The 22,403-nt window shown below is 32.1% G+C and overlaps 2 protein-coding genes across 2 annotated transcripts; one reads left to right on the forward strand and one right to left on the reverse strand.

The window, feature by feature from the left end:
• Positions 1-542: 542 nt before the first annotated feature.
• On the reverse strand, positions 543-4,508 carry LOC112789599 (probable beta-1,3-galactosyltransferase 2). Its single transcript, XM_025831558.3, has 11 exons — positions 3,993-4,508; positions 3,112-3,208; positions 2,932-2,987; positions 2,632-2,843; positions 2,459-2,519; positions 2,177-2,249; positions 1,948-2,068; positions 1,673-1,760; positions 1,447-1,572; positions 1,237-1,346; positions 543-1,062 (listed from the first exon to the last, which is right to left on the reverse strand). The coding sequence occupies exons 1-11, from the start codon at positions 4,103-4,105 to the stop codon at positions 914-916; spliced, it is 1,206 nt and encodes a 401-aa protein (XP_025687343.1). The 5' UTR covers positions 4,106-4,508; the 3' UTR covers positions 543-913.
• A 13,958-nt stretch (positions 4,509-18,466) lies between these two features.
• On the forward strand, positions 18,467-22,138 carry LOC112773171 (uncharacterized). The gene is made up of 4 exons (XM_025818234.1): positions 18,467-20,772; positions 20,856-21,167; positions 21,258-21,363; positions 21,467-22,138. The coding sequence occupies exons 1-4, from the start codon at positions 18,467-18,469 to the stop codon at positions 22,136-22,138; spliced, it is 3,396 nt and encodes a 1,131-aa protein (XP_025674019.1).
• Positions 22,139-22,403: the final 265 nt, after the last annotated feature.

The following is a 22,403-nucleotide window of genomic DNA, read 5'->3' on the forward strand; positions in this document are numbered from 1 at the left end:
CTGTTATAGTATAGTAGTACATTTGATTTTGAAAACAATTTTGAGACAGTAGATCTAAGGAACCAAGCTCACTGTGAATTATTTGGGATAACTTATCCTTAGATTTTTCCAGTAAAATAGAGGGATTCATGTACATTGATGCAGGAGCAAGTGTCCTATTAGAATATAAAATTATTTTGAAATTATTTTGAATAGTATATAATAATAATATTTATTTACTTTTATTATATTTTGTTAATCTAATTATATAAATTATTATAAAATTATTTTATTAAATTTGACTTTACTAATATATGTCGTGTTAAATTAATCTCAAATTAAATAAAAATATCTTATTAAATTTTAAAAAGAAAAGCTAATAGAAACATTAAATTTATATAGACTACCTATCAAAAAATAATTGGAAAAGTGAGAAAGTCAAAAATCAAGATAAGTCACAATGATCCTAATAAAGTCAAATGTGGGATAAGAAGAGATTTATACAAGCAATAAAGAGAACACTTATTTCAACCAAAAAAAAAAAAAAAAGAGGACAAATGAAATTTAGGCAGAAGGAAGAAAGGGTAGCAAAAAGCCACCCAAATAAAATCTATCACTTTTTTTTTATTAGGAGCTTGATAGCCATGGAAACTATTAACAACAAAAGTGGCCCTTCAAGCATCAAAGAATGGATATTACTATGTGGTGGTACTTCTCTTTTGGCTGCTACCATGGTCAATCTCCTCTATCTTAAAATCTAGAAGTTCCATGGAACAACCATATACACTCTCTCGCTTTCACACACAAGATTAAATCTTGTATAAAATATTATATTGACAACTTTTCTATACATGCTTCAGAAAAAGAACAAAAGGAAAAAAAATCTCACAGCATGGTAGTGAATAGTGATCTTCCTGAGTTTGGAAGAACTCTCCTAGAAAGAGGCACTCCACAAAACATTCTCACCTTCTCCACACCTTCTATGTACCTCTTTCATCCGATCCGCAGACCTGCAGATTCCGCTGCAGCTCCAATCGAACGAAGCAACGCAAATGTTGCCTGCCTGAGCCTTCCATTCACAATCTGCAAGAGTTACCAACTCAAGGATTTTACATTGTTCACATAAATCATATAACAAGGTAGTCAAAAATTGATCTAAAATCGCGATCTAGCCCACGATGCTTGCAATGCAGGGAGACTTGTTTTCTAAGATTTGAGGTTAACATAATTTATAGTCTTTGCTGGAAAAGTATTCACCTGGAGGAGTGCCACAGCAGAGTCTTCGATCATCGATATGCTCCACATCGAGTCCAATAAACCATGATCCAAGCGACACATCCTCATTGGCATACTTGTGAAGAACATTCCTAAAACATACACAACATTAGCTACCTTTATTCTTTAAATTGATTTCATCTGTAATTGATTGTGTTTTTCGGTTCCTCGACGAGGCGAATTAGGACTTACTGGTTAATTGAAATGTAAGTAGCCAAATCGTTTGAAATGGCATACAACTGCCCTGTGGCATGACGAAAGTATTTGTTTCCATTCTCACCGAACTTCCAATATTCCGGTTCGTGGTACCTTACTCCTCTGAGCAACAAAACAATGTAGGTAGGTATGAAACTAAAATTCGAAGAGTCTCTACTCCTTCATTCAACAAACAAAGCATAAAAAGAAAAGTAATTCTCACTTTTGAGATAGTACAGGTCCAGATTTCATGCATCCAATGTATACCCTCTGTTTTGATCGGTGTCTAGCTAGAGTATCTCCCAATGTTGCTGAAAAAAGATTGAATAGCATATTAAGGGTAACATACTATGGAAACTAAACCAAGGTCTGGAATTCGGCACAGGTTGAAGATGTTTATGAGAGAATATTCAAGTAGTTTAGGCTTCAAGTAATAGCAAAATGCCAACTCTTAACATAAACTTAGAGATTATCACAGTAAATTGTATCTTTAAATACCTATATTTACATGAACATCGTCATCGACTTTGACATAGAAGTCAGCATCCCATAAGTTAACAGCAGTCGAAAAGTATGTCTTTGTCTTTGCCGACAATTCAAGGTATCCTTCCACATGATTCTGCATGGACAAAGCATAAGGACTTGAAAACCAGTGGCATCTCTCATTTCCCCTTCAAAAACCATAACCTTATCAAGAGGTTCTAAACGATCACATTTGTAAAATTACCAGCCTCAAGAAATCTCCATGCTTTCTGTCCTCTGCTTCAATAGCTCTATCCAGGATACCCCCTGATGTAGCACTATATAAAGGATAAAAAAAGGGGTCAATTTATAATTCGGTCGACAATGTTCATGAACTCTCTAAGTGGTAATACTCTACAGCAAATAGAACTATAATTCTGAAGAATGAAGACTAAAATGCAAGATGAAAATGATCCACTTTCTTTTTTAGACTATTCGAAATTGGAATAAGACGAAAGGATTGGAAGATTGACTATTATATATCTACCTGTGACCAATTACAAAGCGCATAATAATGCCCTTCTCCTCCAGCCTTTTCCTTTTCTCACCTATTTTCCATGTTATCCAAAGAACCAATCATCATAATCCATAACCAAAACACCGAACAGAATAACATAAAATCCTAAACAGACACTAGGAAAATCGAAACAAGTTATGAACCTTGTGGCATCCAGGTGGCACGAACCGAGTCTCTTCTTTTCCGGCTGCTGAATGCAGTGTTAATACCTACAACCATTAGGTACTTTCGCTTCCCGGATGATTCGGACATCCTGATATCGTCTGGAACAGGAGCGCCACTTCTTATTGATTCTTGAGCAGCCCTTGCAGCAGCCAATTCCATCTCCAAATTTGAAATAGTCTTGTCCAAATTTCTACATCCATAACAAATCCCCATAAGTATAACATCCAAAATACCAAAACAATTATTAGACTTAAAATAGTAACACATATATAACTTACTGCAAGGAACCATGACCCTTGAAAGCTTCCTTATAAATATCTTGAGTCTCTTGCAACTAAAAAGCAAAGCCAACATACATAAATATAAGAAAAAGGTTATCGAAAGATATACTCTCTAAGATGATGATAGCATGGTTATAGAAATTAATCAAGTATATATAATATGAAATTAATCCTCACAATTCTCGAATTGCAACCCTCCGAAACTACATTCAATTTTTCGGATTCTGCGGATGTTGATCGCGCAAGTCCTTTTGGTTCAGGAACAGTCCACATCCTATTGTGAAATAAAAAACATTTTCAATCACAAAAGCACCACAAATAACTTTTCTTACCTTTTTCCATGTCAATGTTTTCACATACTAATCTGATATTCATATCCTTAATAACTTAACAAAGTGGATAAGAAAATAAATGAAACATGTTTGAAGATTTCGGCAGCTACTGATTCTTAACCAAAGCCAAAAAAACTACAACTATACAAGAATTTATTTTCACTAAAAATAAATAAATGGAAGATAAAGAGCAGATGAAAAGATGCTATTACTTATTAGACGTTCATTAAGTCTTAAAAAGTCAACTATGAACTATCCGAGATAAAGAGAACAATAATGGGAATCTTACACCGAAAATTGGGATTCTTTAGAATAATTCATGACAATTGAATTCAGATCTCATTATGTAAATCAACTTCTTCTATGAGCTTTAGAAGAATGAACATAAGAATGTAAGATAGAATACTAAAATGGGGGAAAATTGACTAAGCAATGAATTAACTAAGAACTTCAAAACCATAAATTGACCAATTATAGAAACAAAATTGGTGCCACAGAGATCTAAGAATACTAAATAATAAAAAAAAATATTTAACAAATAAACAAATACTGAAAATACATATAAACCATTGGAGAATATAGCTTGAAAAAACTCAGCGAATTCAAGAAGTAATTAAATTAAAATTACCATATTTTCAGTAATATAAAAAAATGTGGACTAAACAGTGAAGAATACGTTATTAGAGAGAGAGAGAGAGAGGGAGAGGGAGAGAGAGAAGAAAGAACCTGTTTGTGAAGAGCATCCCAGCACAGAAACTTGCGACACAAAGCAAAAGTGCCCATCTTTGAGTTACAATGCTTCTAGAAGGAAGAACCTCTACCCTGTTTTTCCAACTCATTCTAATTTTGGGTCTTTTCTTTTCCTCTTCTTTATTGTGAAACTAACTAGCTTCAATTTTAGGAGCTTGAAGAGGAAAAACCCATGTACAAAACGAAGAAAAGGGAGCAACTTTGAAAGAAAGCGAGGTGGTCCTTCCGAAGAAGAAGAAGATACGAGAGAGAGATAGAGAGAGAGAGAGAATGAGAACAGAGATGCTGTGTATTTTTATAATTATTTTTTATATTTTTTTTTTAACTTGTTTTGGTGGTTGGACTGTTGCTTTTATTTATTTGATGCTGTGTTTGGGTGTGTTTTGTGTGTGATGTGAATTTTATTTTCTTTCTTTCTTTCATTCTGTGTTAAGGGAAGGGAACGTTGAACAGAGGTGAAGAGAGAGAGACTGCTTAACTGACCAGGCATTTCATTTTACCAAACTGTCCTTGTCTTTCTTTAATGGGATACACTAACTGTAACTGTTTCCTCTTCTCATTTACCTTTATGCCCTTTTTCCCTCCATCCCTTCCTTAAACCAAATCCCCCTCTCTAGTCTAATCTTTTAGATCTGTTTCTGTGGTCAATTAGCCTGCATTCAGAATGAGAGATTGATTCATCAGGACAAAATGACACTTAAAATTCAAATATTAGTGTTTTTTCTTCTACAATATATTTTAGTACTGACGTGCTTTTTTTTATAATTCTAAAATTATTTTACTTTTTAGAAAAATTGTGTTTAGTCATGATAAATTGTATGTTATAAGTTTAATAATCATATTATCTATACATACAAAATCAACCATGCATCAAATAAATTACTGGAACAAAATATATGTTAAAACATAAAATATATATTATAAATAATTTGTGTATGTACATAGTATTTGTAAATTTAAATATAACAAATAGGAGAGTAAATAGAATAATAAATCTACGATAATAATGTATGCAGAAAGTGTATAATTTTTTGCGTAAAATTATTTTTGTATGCTAAATTTTCATGCGTAGGTTACAGCTTAGTACATATTATAATTTATAAGTTGATGAGGTTTTGTTAAATTGTCGGTGGATGAAAGCACGTGGTCTGATCGGAGAATGAACCCTCTTTTAAACAATGGTCACGTGACATGTTGATAGTGCTAGTGTTCCCTTCAAAAATAATGAGCAATTCTTAATATCACATAGAAAACAATAATGCTAATTATACGTTAAAATTAATTATTAGTGTAGAATATATATTAAAATATAAAATATATATTAAAAATAAATTAAATTATGTATATAAATATAATAGTTGATTTTGATATATAAATAATTTTTTTAATAAAAAAGAATAAGAAAATCTCAACAATAGAATACTATAACAACAACAATAAAGTCTTATTTCATTAGATGAGATTGACTATATGAATCAAATAACGTCATTGTGTTTTGTTATGTATTATGTTTACAAAAAAATCGTTTATATATAAATCTCGTTTGACCACCTCACGATGGTCTTCTTAGATCTTTCTCTACTTTTCACCTTTTGTCCATCTTCTACTTTTCACCATTTGTCCATCTTCCATCTCATTCACTCTCCTAATTGAGTGTTCTGTCGATCTTCTTCTCACATGTCCAAACAATCTGAGAAATAAAAAAAAGAATATGCTTTATTTTAATTATATTTTTATAATTAATAATGTTAAAAACACTACTTAATCTTCTTATTGTAAAGTTTAGATTTTTAATATGTTAAATTAATGTCATCTTTTTGAATAAATATACCCTAGTTTTGTTTTTATTTGTCTTTTTCTTGTCCTTTTTGTCGAAACAAAATTCTCACTGCAACAAATTTTAATAAACTACAAATAAAATGAAAAACGAAAGCTGAAACTTTTTCCATATATATATAAAAAAAAAAAGTTTTACTTAGAAATATGGCGACACATATTCGATTTGATACTTGACGAAAATATCCTAAATTGAACCCCATATATCATGTCACTACATATATATGAATGATAGTTGGGGACCTTTGAGTTTTCTAGGTATATATATGCAATATACAATGGTGACATTAAATTAAGGATAAATAATATTACTTTGTCTTTAATGTTAAAAAATGATTTTAACGTTTATTTTTATTTAATTTTATTTTTAATATTTTTTATTTATATTAAAATTATTTTTGAAAATTTTAAATTTTGTCCTTAATATTTTAAGTGGATTTAATATTTAAAAATAATTTTAATATAAATAAAAAATATTAAGAATAAAATTAAATATAACTAAACATTTAGAATATTTTTGAAAAAAAAAATAGTAAACATTAAGAATTGAACAAAAAGTATGTTTAGCCAAAAATTAAAATTATAAATGATTAGGGTAGTGTGCTGTTTTGATGCAAATACATGAGATTGAAATGTAGCAATGCATGTGATGCGAAGCATGAAACCACGTTGAGACAGTTCAGGGTTGTGAAGAACTCCACGTGTTTCCATTATTCAAACTTTTCAGTTCACCCTTGCCCTTCACATCTTCCTTCTATTTAAATTCTCTTTGAAGGGCGGAACATAAAAATTAAATAATAAATAATATCATGTGTATTATTTTTTTATATATTATTTTTTGTTTATTTTTTAATTTAGTAATAAATGAGAGAACAAAAAATTATTTTTTATACCGTAAAAAAATACACACATTTTAAATAAAATATATACAAAAAGTGATTTAATCATTATTTTTCTGTAAAACATTGGTCTAGGAATATTTTGATATAGGGAGAAACATTCTAAAACTGAATGATGGAGGAAAAATCCAACATGTTTGTCGAGTTGGCATGATCATTAACGTATTGTTCACAATTTAAAAATTTAATTGTTGATTAAAGTGTGTGTCGTGATGCTCTTGCATCATGCAATAATTTAGTAAATATTGACACTTCACAGAATAATATAATTAAAGAGAAAATGATCAGTTACATCATGTTGCATTTGTCATTATTACTTATTGATTAGCAAGGATGAGAACATAATTAGCTATTTTAATTTAAGATAGATTAAATTATGATAACACTCACCTATAATTATTTAATATACAATTAGTAATTAAAAAGTATAAAATAATAATTTAGTCAAATATATTAAATTATTTAACTATTTTTATTTATTAATTTTATATAAAAATAATTGCGTACAAATTTTTACTTTAAACTAAATCCAATATTTGTAGTCAAAAGCTTAGAAATTAGAATAGCTGCCTTTCAAGCAATACACCCAGATACCACTCTCAAAAAATGCAATAACATATTATTATTATTATTATTATTATTATTATTATTATTTCACTTCAACGAAAGAAGAAAAACAAAAATCAAGGAGACTGTTCAACTGAGTAATTCTATCCAATTATTTAATAGAATATTTTTAATTAATAAGGTGACTATTCAAATTCAATAAATATTATATATATACACTACAACAGGACCGGCAGATAGCGGCGGTTAAAAACAAGGATAGCGGCGGTTTTTTGACCGCCGCTAAACATACAGCAACGGTTAATCACCCGCTGAAACTAAGGGTGCCGGCAAACCTTTAGCGGCGGTTTTTTTCGACCGCCGGAATAACCGCTGCCAAACATCAATTTACCGGCGGATACGTTTTGCGGCGGTTGGAAACTGCTGCTGCTTTCCAGGTCTAGGTTGAGACATGTTTCCCGGCGGTTAGATAACCGCCGCTATCTGAGTTGGATTACATAACCAGATTTTGCAGCATTTAAACATAACCGCCGCTGACAATAACTTTTTTTTTTTCAAACAAATACTTTATTTGAATTTTGTGTTCATATTTACAATCAACATTCATGAAAAATTTTAATTTAAAATTGTTTCGTACTATTTTAACTGATTCTGTGTGCAATTACAATTAAAAAAACATATAAAAATTAAAACACAATACTAACATATCCCAAATGATCCATATATATAGATGACAAAATAAAATAGTTGATAATAATTTGATCTCAAAGTATAATGTTCATAAAGGAAAGAAGAAAACATTTAAGTGTTAAAAGATCCCTACTATGCTACATTCCCTAAAGACTTCAGCTGTGCATCAATTTCAGGTGGCAAAGTGTCTCCTTGCTGTTGTAACATGTATTTTACCAGATTTACCAGAGTCTGTCTTTTTTCCATTTCCTCTGCCTTATTTTTTGCTGCCGCTGCCTTTAATTCTGTAATCTCTGCCTTCTGTTCTGCTGCGGTTGCCTTTAATTCTACAATCTCCCTCTGATACTCCTCTATTTGCACTCCAGAGTTCGATTGCTGGGTCGTGTTATGAATAAGTTCGGTGGGACATGGTCCAAAACCTAAACCCCGAACTCGTCCTGAATGCTCCTTTCCAAGAACTTGCGCAAGCGAATCAGTAAGTGAAATCTCCTTCGAGGAACCATCTTGGCTCTCGATATTCGCAATCGCTTCCTACAGTCATACAAGAGTTTGGTTGTTCTCATGTCAATGTTTGCAACATGAATAGAGCAACACTAATTCTTAGCCAACACTTACCCCAGCAACACGCGCAGCATCGTTCATATAAGAGCCATTCCTTTTTTTATGAGTCATAATAAATATTTCTCCTCTACCAATGCGCCTTTGCTGTTTTTTCTCCTGTACCCACATTAAATATGTATACAATCATACATGTTACAGAATTATATCAGAAACCACAAAAAACTTGCATGAAAGATAATACACACATAATTACCTCTTCATCCCTTAGCCTGGCAGTTGTCTTAGAACCCCCAGTATGTGTATAAAGTTGTTTTGACCGATTTACAGCATTTTGTCTACACTTTTCCTATAGATAAAGACAAAAATACAATTTATCATGTAGAAGGCTAACAAGAAAGTAATGCACCATTAATATTATCCACTTTTTTAAACGATTAGAAACTTATTTTACTGGTTTTTTGGCATTTTACAACTATCACTTTCAATCAATCATTTTATTCAGTTATGCAAAATGTTTAAAATAATAACACTAAATGGAGTATGAATCCAATGTTAATTACCTTAGTAGATTCCTTCAAACGATAGGAAACGAACCATCTCCACTGCTGTACATTTATTCCTGATGGTTTCTTCTTTAAATTATCTTCCCAACTCAGTTCCTCGTCATAACACTTATGATATAAGTGATTTCTTGCTTCTTTCCAAATTTTTCCTAGCCTTTGAATCATGACCTTTTTTCTTTTCCCACGGTCATCCTCCTCATACAGAAAGGTCCGCTAAATATTTGATAAAAATTGCGATTAACGTCAACAAAGGGAAAGTTAAGGAATTTGCTCCAATTTTACATAACGTAAAAAACTACGAAATTTAATATGATACCTTAATTGTCTCGTATGCATGTTCCTTCAGTGCTTTGTCCATTGTCTTCCAACTTTCTTCGTTAATGGGAAAATGCTGAAAGTCAGCTCCCAAATTTCCTAGAAACCCACTTAATAATCCTGCTGCCTGACCGATCGCTTGCATCTCTGTATTAAACTCCAGAATGATTTGTCTACCAGGAGGTAGTACTATAGCCTCTCTGACGCTCAAATTCATTGTTCTTGTGACGCCACCATCTACGAAACAAATTACAAGGTTTAGTTGAGTGGTCATTCATTAAAAATTATATAGACTACCACAGTCGTCTAATTATTATTAAATAATCTAGGATGCAGGAAAAAATTTTTTACCGCTTACTACAACAGTCCAATAATCTGTATCTTTGCCTTTATAGGGCTTGTTACGGCTTACAGTTTCTTCTTCGGCATACAAGTTATCAACAAAGTCATCCCATGACCCAACCTCATCTGCCTCAGGATCATAATCTCCATCCTCCGAAGATATTTGGGCATGCTCAGCAACATTTTCAGTCTCTGTGAAGTGTGCGGTAGCATCACCGGCATCTTTCTGAGTTGCTGGAGCTACCCGTGTTTCAATACGCGATGGACGGAATGAAGTATTTTTTCCGGATGTCGGAGCAATGATATTTTGAGTTTTGTCTGCAGTGCCGGCATCGGGGATAGAGCTGTACCGCGGTTTTCTAGGCATTCTTTCAAACCTACACATAAACTAATTAAACTTATTAGAGAGTGGAATCTACCAAAAAACCAATAATAAAGAGGGAATAAAGTTCAAATTTCAAGGTTGAAAAAATTTTCATTGCTAAACTAGAAATCACATGTATGATGAAAATTGGCAAGCATCACCAATTCATATTTGCAAAATTCATTAGTTAGTTATAAATTTTTAAAAAAGCTTAAATAATATTATTAAAAAAGCTAATTTTTTTTTCCTTTCCGTAGTAGAATTTGAAATGTTGACAACAATTTCTAACTTCTTACATTTATTAAAAAGTCAAGTCACAAATACATGCTTCCTTAAAGAACCATGAATTTTGAATCCAAGAACATCTCCACTCAAGTATATGTTTAAAGAAAAGATTTGTATTCAACAAACTAAAAAGAAAATCACATGAAAGTTATATATTAAAGCTAAGAAAGGAAACCTAGGACATTTAAAATTTGTAATCGGTCAAGTTAGCCCAACAACGAAATAATTCAGACACACATTGATACATGCACATCGCACCTATTTTTAAACATTAGAAATGCTATTAGGCATACAAAATTACAACATGAAGCCACTTAACTTGTATATATAAAATTTTCAGATGTTCGCATGATCCTTGGTTTGTTAGCATCAATTATTAGTCACATGTTGCCACTTGAAAGTTGAAAATGATTGAATAGACCAACATGTACTTATTTATTATAGCATTTGAGTTGTGCAATAGATCAATTCAACGAATGCAATCTAGCTAGAACTTTATATCACATAAATTCAATAATAATAAGACTATTTGACTTTGAATTGGGTTTTGAAACATTCTGGATACATTCATGGTACATGGAATTAGTTTAACAATTTTAAGTCTTTCCTCCCTAAATAACCTTTTTGCAGTTCTGTTAAGTAGACTGGTAATTTTTTCAATGCTGATTTTCTTTCTCTTAAGATGAAATGAAAACCTAAATAATCCATTGATACATAAATAATTATATTCAAAGTTGTTATTACACAAATCTGATTAGTTGATGAATAGTGGACAAATTCACGTTCCTTGATCTGATCAATTAATTTCACATTCGTTGTTCATAGAAACTCTACTAACAAAAATTTAACTACAGAAAGTTAACAATTAACTAAATCAATTGTGTACTAATAAATTACAATAAATAGCATCTTAAAGAATAGTGAGTTTCACATTAGAAGATAAAATACTTGAATAGAGAATTCGACCACCACTATACTATGATTGTAAATCTTAATAGACATTCTTCTTCATAATTTTATTCCTATCAGATATAACTTTAATTCAAGAAATGCAAAAATATTTAAGAATAAAAGAGGAGGTGTTTCGTAAGTTTTCAACATGGTCAATACCATATTTACAGTGGCTCTACAACCATGATACTTTCTACAAGCTTTGGATATAAGTTTTGTTAGTATCAACACTGTAACCGGAAGCTTTCACTATATCTAGTTTTTCAAATTTTTCTCTTATCGTATATATTATAAAAATGCCGAATTAGATAATTTCATAGGGTCCAAAATTTTTTGACCAAGAGAATTAATCAATCTGTTAAAAACTAAATTTATACAAAGAAGACCTTTTCTTTAATTATGTTTTGAACTCCACTCTTGTTATTGAGTTTCATTAATGTTACCTTTTAATTGGCTTACTAACCCAGATCTTTCATAAATTTGGCTCGTCTCCACTTCTCAAAACTTGCTAACAAAGACCATAATCAGTAGGAACTTAACAACAATGAGTTTTTTAAATTAGTTTTTTTTAATAGTTTTTTCTATAATGTTACATTGAATTTTAAACGAGTTTTTCTTTTTAAATTTCAAAAAAAGATATCATGCTTAAAAGATAAAAAATAAGTGTGTTTTACCATTAAATCAAAAAAATCAATAGGGACATTAATTTTCAATTATTAATGTAAAGAGAAAATTGTTCACGTTATCCTGCACAATGAAATCCTAAACTCAAACAATAATTTGTTCTCTCATTCAACACAATTATTTGTTTTCTACTGCTGTATTTTTTTTATTTTCGTGTTCTACAATGCAACATACTCCAACAAGCACAACAACAAAACAAGAGAACAAAGAAAAAAATGTAAATCTGAGACAAAGATTTAAACTTGCCTAATAGCTATCCAGGATCCACTAGCAGCTTTTCATCGAACAAGTTGAACCCACACCCAGATCAGCCCAATGTGTCACGGATGCACAAGAAGCCAATATAGTATTCGAGTAGCAGAGCAGATTAAGATGTCAACAGGATACGCACGGTTAGAAATACATCAACATATAGTGCAACAATTAATAAAATCGATTGAAAAAAGAGCATGCAACTCTCACCTCAAATGCAAAGCCGAACAGCGACGTTGAAAAGAAACAGGTCTGCCCAAAAATAACTGAAACGGGAGACAAGGTCACACCCTCGAGAAGAATAGTGACACCATAGAGTAGCAGAAAAACTTGTACCAATCCAGCCCAACTCAAACTTTATACTTACGGAGCAGAGAAAAAATTCATTTTCACCAGTACATTAATCAGAAACATATAAATATAGCAAAACCACAAATAATATTCAATTCAAAAACCACAAAATCTCACCTTTGAAACGGGAAACCAACTTGAAGGCGACGCTGAACAATCAGGCAAAGGAGGAAACGCTAGGCGGGATTGTGGCGGAAGGGCACGGCGAGGGTTGTAGGGCTGCAACCCCAACAGACGCCGTGTGAATGTGCAGTGAATGGGGATTGACTTAGGCTAGGGTTTTGGCTAAACTAGTGGCAGCTAGGGGTAATTTATGTTGGGAAAACTCAGAGCACACAATTTGGATTTAAATACAAAACATAGCGTAATAACGGAACTGATTTGTTCCGATAAAATAGGCTAAAGTTTTTAAGATTATAGTAGTTTAAAATTTAAGTTGATCCATAAGCATTATTGTGTAACTGCATTTTAAATACTGACATGTTTTGCAAATACAATTAAATTTGTATTCATAGTAATAAAGTTATAATTTTGTTATCTTTATTATTTAAATTTTTTCCTCTTCCGAATAAATTAATTTAAAATGTAAATTTTTTTATACTATCAAATTTGCCTCCTCCTTCTTAAACGGGATTAGGATATGATAACTAGGTAAAAATAGATATTTTCTGTCACTTGAATTTCACATTTAATTTAAACAGTTAAATTTTCCATTGATCACAGAGGTAATATAAATATGTCTATTCTTTCCTCCGAACACATATGGTATCTGATTTTGAATTTGAATTCTTTTTATCAAATATCATTCTCTAGAGCTATTATCTACTCAATCTCCTATGTTTTTATGTATTAATTTACTGTCATATTCACTCAGAGCTCTGTTTTAGGTCTCAAATCTATTCATTCATTTGCACCCATTGTTCTTTACTCCAACCTTATGCAAATTACCTTTGTATAAAAAATTATAAATTCGCCAATTATGTACCAGAGTTTTAGACACAAAAATTACTTTTGGGTAATTGAAATTTTCAGTCCTGCAAACAACATTTAGACACAAAAATCCGTCTTTGCGGAACCTCCGGAAATGAACATCGCACCATGGCGGACGACATCCCTAGCTATTTGAACATATTTTCTGACTCTGAAGCCCTAGGAGTTGACGGACATATCAACGAGTGTGCAGCAATTATACGTCCTCGAGCTAATACAGAAAAACATGTGGTCAAAGATGCGCATCCTTCAAATCTGGAAAGACGCAAAGTAATCTCACAAGAGCCCCGACCTGAAGCATTGAAGCAAAGACATCCTACAGAAATTATGGGACTTGTCCACGGACATCTTGGCCGGTTGGAACAAGAGAAACAGGTTCTAAAACGACAAAGAGGACACGAAAGAATCCTGAGCAACGATGTACAACGACGGAGGGGATTAGAAGAAAAGCGGGTGAACCCGAAAAACGACTTAGTGGAGTTCACCAACCAAAGAATTAAATTTGCCATGCATTGTGATGCCAATAAAATTTTGGAAGACGACAGAGACTTTTTAGATTGAATTTATTTGTAATTGTTCGAACTCAGATATTTCATTATCTTTACTTATACATTTATGATTTGCTGCTAATATACAAGATCTTATCTTACACAGGGTTATCTAATTATAATAATCTGTAAACATCGGCAAACAATAGTTTTAATCTTTCTAATTAAATTGACTATACCTAAAATTAATCGAACGCTACTACAACGGTTTAACTCACTTAGTAAAAGAGAAAAGAATTAAAAACCATAAAAAAGAAGGATTTTATATTTTTTCGTCCATTGAAAAAAGGTTAAGTCCTTGTGAAACGATGCAACACGTGATTGAGTCATTCTGTCCTCACTAATCCTTTTTTAGGATAGTCTAAAATTGTTATGGTCAACATAATGATTATTGAAAAAATACTTACTAGTATCGGGTTAAGCTCGAATTGGCTTGGTAGTCAGATCAATTTTATTTTTCATTGAACCAAATCTTGCCAATTTCAATTTAAAAAAAATACGGTTTAGATTATGAAAAATTCATAATAAACCAATTCTCATCAATTGGTTTAAAAATTTAAATTAAGTTTTGTAATCGATAACATTGCTATTTTTTCTAACAATCCATAACAGATAAAACCTACTTAAAAGGTACGTAGTTACTGTTGACACCAAACCATTTGTTTAGATGTTTATGAACTAATTTTCCTATATTCTTTAATGATAACAATAACATGCGGTTAAGATATCATAAATCAGTTTTTAAAATATCTTGTCAGCCAAATCTAAACCGTTATAAAAATCCGGATTCTTTAAGCCTATATGAAGAGTTGTATGCTGCTAGTTTACAATATTCTCAATTTTCAATGTCCAAGGTGTCAGGTTAGTTTTTCACCATACCTTTTCATTAATAACTCAAGAAGTTGTGTATTGAAAAATTTATGCTCTCCCCTATTCATCTCTTTCTGCTATGCCAAGCGGAAAAGCTTTCTGTGCATTGATTTATGGTATTTAAATCATTAATATGCACAAGATTTATTTTAAATTTTGAATTTATACATACAAAATCTTATAAGTCTAGATTGTATTTTACCTCTTTTAATCATATACCAATTACATGTTGGCTAGAGGATTTATTTACTTTTATAATATACATATATTCTCCCAAATGATGTTTGTTTCCTGGCTAAGAATTACATACACCCAATTTAATTTGCCAAAAAATGCAGATATCATCAGCAAGAGAGTTATAATTAACTAATCAATAGCTCTAAAACTGATGTTAAACGCATTTTGGGTTAAGGTAAATTTAAACTTTCAATATATTTGTTCTCTGGGATGGGTGATTATTAAAATATGGGTAATGTAAAAACTTTACTTCGTTTCGGTATCAAAATTGGTTGAATTGTTCCCCCATTTGAATGGTATCATAAATCTACTTTTTTTTTATTGAAGGATTGAAAGTACACTTACTTGGGTATACAACATAAAAAGCACGAAGAATCTACCGCCTCTGCTCATCCATTTTGTCCAAACACGGTAAGTCATCACCCTCAAGAAATTACACATAGTGTTTACTTAACCTTTTTTTATCATTGACATGGTGGTTAGTCCATGATTCTAAAACCACAAAAGGATAAATTATTATGTACTTCTAAATACAACAAATACAAGAAGCTGAAGCTTATAAGTAGTGTAGATGCCTATTGATTAACAACAAAAAAAATTCTTAAGTAACTTGCTGGACAATAATGACGAACAAAATAAAAAAAACAGAGTACAAAAATATAAAGCAGTCAAATTTATATGGTAAAAATCTTAATTACTTAGTTATGGTATTTTAAGTTAAGCAAATCAAGTTTTAACTTGGTAGCTATATACTAAAAGAGTAACTGAACACTTTTTATTTATAACTATGTTACATATTTCTATCGCATCATTCTGTATTTCAGTTAGGATTTACATCTATAAATTAACAAGTCAGTTTAGAATAGATATCAAAACTAGATCTTGACCATCTCAGATATATCAGTAATTTAAAACTAAATTAGCAATTTTTGAATCAACAGCTCGACGAACAAATAAAACCAAAGCAAGCCTTTGTAAAATCTACACAAAAAGTAGTCACCCATTTGTATCCTACTTATACCTTTTACTTAATGTAAGAATCAAACTGTTTGATCAACCAACAGTTTATATTTCTGCTTAGTATCTCAAATCATATACAATTTCATATCTGGTACCTTTTAATCCTGGCCGATTGAATCTAATATCTTTATCGCCCATCACAAAAACTTAGAATCCCTTTTGTTTGCATGTATCTAATGTCAACTTAACATTGTTAATCAATGAAATTCAAAGCTATTAGAGGCCATTATTCAAAACAAAATATTTGTAAACAAAGTTACCTAAACTGTTGAACGTTGGAAGTTGAATGGGGTATCAAATTCCTGGCTGCTGCTACCCATTATCACCTCGAAACAGGGGTTTATCACCTCGAAACAGGGGCGAATGACTTGAGTCCATCAATGGCTATGCATGTCCCAGCATAGACATCAAACTGCAGTGGAGAGCGACGAAAACAGGTCAATTTCCGGCGGCCGGAAGTGTGCTTCGTAAATCAGCACAGCTAGATTTAGGGAAGAGACCATAGGAAATGCTTTAGCACCATGGGATTGTAGAAACGATGGGAGGGTTGGTAATGACGGCGCAAAGTTAGGGTTACCTAAGATGAAACCTTTTTCTCCTAAAATATTTAATAACGAAATAAATAAAATTTTTGATTTATTATAACAAATTATGCGTTATGTTCGTTAATATTAGATTAACATTACTATTGGTAGAATGCCTAGTTTTTTAGTAATATTAATTTTAATTACTTATTGGGTTATTGCATTATAATTAGTTAATACATAAAGAATTATACAGTTAAATTATAATAATATTTATTTAAATATAAGTAGTATTTTACTTAATTTTTTATTTTTTTTGATATAATATTTTTATATTATTTTTTCTCTCAGTTTATAGTACTCTATTTTAATACGTCAATTTATTTTATTTTATAATATTATTTACTTAGCCAATTAAAAATAACACATAAAAGTTTCTAATATTGAATATTCTGTTTGTAGTAAATATTAATAAAGGATTATTACATTATAAAAAATTAAATTAAATTAGTACTCTTTTTTAGTACTCTCAATAATCTTATTTTCATAGATATTTTAGGTTCTAATTTTTTATAAGTTATATTTTTATTAGTAATCATACTTAATTTTTTATTTAATTTATCATTTTTTATTTGAAAATTTTCACCCATTATGAAAAAATTAGGATATTAAATTATGCATAGGAGTTTTATTTATAAATTTTACAAAATCAAACACAAACAAACTTATAATTGTTCTAAAATTCACAGTATTATTTTCTTTTTACATAATTTAACCGACTTATGTTACTTGTGACCTATTGTTACCTTTTAATCGATTTTTGTTATTTATTCTGTGTTTTTAACAAAATCAGTAATTCACATTACTAAAAAATTATAACAAATTTAATAAAAGTACAAATTGTTAAAATATAATAAAAAAACGTTAATAATGATAATAAAATTATAAAAAAAATTAGTAAAACCTATAATAATCAGCGAATTCATGTGAATCAGATAAACGCTTTGTTTTAAATTGGGTACAGTTTTTTTCCTTTTATTTATGTCCTTATACCAGTTCTTTGTTTTTTAGATAGGTCTTTATAAAATTAAGCCAGTTACTATTAAAAGGGACTTATTTGATCAAAAAAAAATTAGTGGAGAGACTCAATTAAAAAAAAGTAAAGGGACCTAATTAAAAATTTTACGAAACAATAGTGACCAATAAAATAAATAAACCATAACTAAATATATAAAAGAATTTGGTGTTGTGTATTATTAATTAACGTACTTACATTCTGCGTCATAGTAGATACTAGGAGAATAATAAATAATAATGACGATGTGAATTTACTTTATTACATAAATAAGCCAATAAGAAATCTAATTGGAAAGAATCTATTGAAATTCACGTTCAAAAATTTTAATAAACAAAATTAACATGGTGGAGGAAATTCAGACCGTATGAGTTGTATACATAAATTAAAGTTAATATTTATCTAGTGTTTTTTTAAATTTGCTATGTGTCTAATATATTGTCATTGTTTACAAAAATATATATAATTTCAATAGTTCGTATGTTTTAAATTAGGAATTATAAAACTTTTTTAATTTATATTAGATATGGATAAAAGGTGGATTTTAGAGCCACGAGGCAGTGCAGCATATAATCAAGGATTGAACAATTTTTTAGACTTCGCATTTGCTAATGCATCGTCTGATGGAATGATAAAATGTCCATGTCCAAAGTGTGGTTTTCAACTTATGCAAACAAGAGAAGATACGTACGACCACCTGTTGATGAGGCCATTTCCCCCCGGATACACTGTCTGGTTTCGTCACGGCGAGAAACCTTCTGACGAGGGCACAAGGTGTACGAGCATAAACGATAATCCACTCTCCCAATTAAATCCAATGACGCAAATGGTCAATGAGGCATTTGATTTCTCAATTCCACACGTCGCCGATGACACCAGAATGGATGAAGATATTGACAATGATGAACAAGAATTTCCAAACTTATATGACGGGCCAAGTCGCGGGGCGAGGAATTTTAATGATTTACTTGCAGACGGAGAGCAAGAACTATATCCTGGATGCTCGAAGTACTCGAAGTTATCATTTCTAGTAAAGCTTTACCATATAAAGTGCATGTGTGGTGTTAGTGACAAGGCGATGTCAATGATCCTAGATTTGTTGCGAGAGGCTTTCGAGCATGCTAAACTTCCAACAACATTCTATGAGGCAAAAAAGACGATTAGGAAGTTGGGTATTGAATACAAGAAAATAGATGCATGCCCAAACGATTGCATGTTATACCGGGGGGATGATCAAGAATTGACAAAGTGCAAACGATGCGGGACTTCAAGATGGAAGCAAAAGACGCGGAAGGGTTCTATTCTCAAGCTTAAATCTCAAGTCAAGAGAAATGGGAAACCAATAGCAGCAAAGACTCTTCGGTACTTTCCGCTCATACCGCGACTACAACGGTTATTCATGTGCAGCAAAACATCTAAAGAAATGTTGTGGCATAAGGAGGGTCACAATTGCGATGGTTTTTTGAGGCATCCTAGGGACGCTATTGCTTGGAAACAATTTGACCAGAAGAATCCTTCATTTTCATCTGACCCACGTAGTGTTCGCCTGGCCTTAGCTAGTGATGGATTTAATCCTTTTGGAAACATGAGCACAAAGTATTCTGTTTGGCCGGTTATTCTTATCCCGTACAACTTTCCTCCATGGCTTTGTATGAAACAGACCTCATTTATACTATCTATGATTATTCCTGGGCCTAAAATGCCAGGAAATGACATAGATATTTACTTGCAGCCCCTAGTTGATGAATTGAAGCAATTATGGGAAGGGGTAGAAACGTACGACGCTAACAAGAAAAGCACTTTCAAGATGTTTGCGGCATTGATGTGGACTATTAGCGATTTTTCAGGATTGGGAAACTTATCAGGGTGGAATACGCACAGCGGGTTAGCATGTCCTATTTGCAATTTTGATGCTAAGGCACATCGACTGACGTATAGTCAAAAATGGTGTTTTATGGGTCATCGTCGTTTTTTAAGTCAGGGTCATAAATGGAGATTGGACCAGCTAAGATTCGACGGGCAAGTAGAAAACAGGGATCCTCCAAAGATGTTGTCTGAAACAGATATCCTAGGACAACAATCAAATGTTCACGTGTCATTCGGAAAGATGACAAATGTCACAGGACAAAAGAGACGCAATGGTGAAGATGGCAACATGGGTGAATCAAACTGGAAGAAGAAGAGTGTTTTCTTTGAACTCCCATACTGGAAAGAAAATATGCTACGTCATAACCTAGATGTTATGCACATAGAAAAAAATGTCTGCGATAACATAGTGTTCACTATATTAAATGATAGTGGAAAGTCAAAGGACAACCTGAAAGCTCGAAAGGATTTACAAAACATGGGCATAAGGCCGGAGTTGTGGCCGCGCGAGGGTGGAAAATATCCTTCTGCAGTTTTTACCATGTCAAATGCACAAAAGGATATATTTCTAAAGACTCTTCAACATGTAATCTTTCCAGATGGTTATTCCAGCAATATTACGCGTTGTGTTGACTTGCGACAGCGTAAGTTGTATGGTATGAAAAGTCATGATTGTCACGTTCTGATGGAACATTTGTTTCCAATTCTGGTCAAGAATGCACTGCCTGCCAATGTGGCTACCGTAATTGCCGATCTTTCATCATTTTTCCGAACACTCTGTGGGAAAGCCATTAACCCTCTTCAACTCGATGAACTCCAAAATCATGTTGTTCATACCCTATGTCGTATGGAGATGATTTTGCCTCCATCATTCTTCACAATCATGGTACACCTTATCGTGCATCTTGTAGAAGAAGTAAAAATTGGTGGTCCAGTACACTATCGGTGGATGTATCCAATAGAGAGGTTAGTTCCTATGTAAACCTTAGCACAACATGCGATTTCATTAATAAATTATAATACTTATATGACATGGTTTCCATTCAAAGGTATTTGGGACGTTTGAAGCAATTTGTGCGCAACAGGGCTCAAGCAGAAGGATCAATTGCAGAGGGATACTTATCTGAGGAGATTCTAACCTTTTGTTCGAGATATCTGGATGACATTGAGACAAGGATGACTCGACCGGTGCGAGTTGACGATCAACCTAGTGGAGTGATCCCTGATGCATGTGAAACGATGTTCCCGAAAATTGGAAAGGAGGTAGGGGCTGCAACTCATTTTAAGCTAAGCCAGATGGAACAACATCAAGCACATCGTCACGTGCTAGTCAACTGCGAGGCTGTTTCGGAATTTATTGAGTAAGTGATCTTATGTTAAATTTCAACTCTCGGAGATAAATCTGTTAAGCCTTTCACTATTAGTGAATAATGTTATGCTATTTGAAATAGTTCATTTAGACAAAAAACAAAGAGAATGCTGCGAGGTCAAACAAGGTCGCAATCAAAAATAGACAGTATCGTGCACAAGGAATTTGTTCAGTGGTTCAAGCAGAAGGTTAGCATACATTAAGCATTATGCCAAGGTCAAATGATACCGTGAAACATACTATAATACTTTAATTTTGATGCATGTAAGAATGGCTGTTATATGGTGTCAGGTTCCGATGGAGAGCACTGAATATTCAAATGAGATTAAATGCCTTGCATGTGGACCCAAACTGCAAGCAAGGCGTTATGGGGCATACAATGTCAACGGATATAAGTTTAGAACTATGGCAAAGGATGAAGGAATGAAAACCCAAAATAGTGGAGTATATGTCTCGTCTAATACACGAAGTTATGCAAGCATGCGTGACCAAAAAGTGGCTATTGGTAGTGTTCCATATTATGGCAAAATTGTAGAAATAATTGAATTGAATTACAGTAGTCGGTTCTCAGTTGTGCTGTTCAAGTGTATTTGGGCGGATACGACTACTACTAGAGGAATAAAAAAAGATCATTTGGGTCTTACTAGTGTTAACTTCTCTCGTTCAATACACAATGGTGATCGAGAAGACGATGAACCATACATATTGGCATCAGAGGCTCATCTTGTATACTATGTGGACGATGAAGTAGATAAAGGTTGGAGTGTTGTTGTTCATGTGAAGCCACGAGACTTGTATGATATGGGAGAAGAGAATGAAGAAGCTGAAGTTGGTTTCTCTCCACAGCCAGGGTTAAACATGTCAACGACAGAGGACATTGGAGAGTTACAGTTGATAAGGGATGATGATACAGAAGATCCCACAGACAATGTATCTGAAAATATTAATGATGTTGCAGAATGAAACATGAGATTGTAGAACATAATTTTTAAAAAAGATTTGTGTGTTTAATAAGTTATCAATCAGTTTTTGTATATAGTTGGCTGGTTATATCACGGTTTGCATTTGTGTATTTCAATGAACTCTTCACTAGATTCACAGCTTTAATTAATTAAAGCTTTTTTCCACTTCTTTCATTTTTTATTTATTTACATTTATTCCAGAATGAGGTATGTATATTGTTTGATGTTGTTGTTCTTAATGTCAGTTTTATTTTAAGATAACATAT

Source organism: Arachis hypogaea, chromosome 3, assembly GCF_003086295.3.
Source record: "Arachis hypogaea cultivar Tifrunner chromosome 3, arahy.Tifrunner.gnm2.J5K5, whole genome shotgun sequence".
NCBI classification, from domain to species: Eukaryota; Viridiplantae; Streptophyta; class Magnoliopsida; order Fabales; family Fabaceae; genus Arachis; species Arachis hypogaea.

Bases quoted from the DNA above. Each gene is read 5' to 3' on its own strand.
- LOC112789599 (XM_025831558.3), bottom strand. From the start codon at position 4,105: ATGAGTTGGAAAAACAGGGTAGAGGTTCTTCCTTCTAGAAGCATTGTA. The intron at 2,844-2,931 runs GTAAGTTATATA...TTATGGATGTAG, and splicing joins AAGGGTCATGGTTCCTTGCA to AAATTTGGACAAGACTATTT. The intron at 1,761-1,947 runs GTATTTAAAGAT...ATCTTTTTTCAG, and splicing joins CGATGTTCATGTAAATATAG to CAACATTGGGAGATACTCTA.
- LOC112773171 (XM_025818234.1), top strand. From the start codon at position 18,467: ATGGATAAAAGGTGGATTTTAGAGCCACGAGGCAGTGCAGCATATAAT. The intron at 21,168-21,257 runs GTAAGTGATCTT...TATTTGAAATAG, and splicing joins GCTGTTTCGGAATTTATTGA to TTCATTTAGACAAAAAACAA. The intron at 21,364-21,466 runs GTTAGCATACAT...ATATGGTGTCAG, and splicing joins TTCAGTGGTTCAAGCAGAAG to GTTCCGATGGAGAGCACTGA.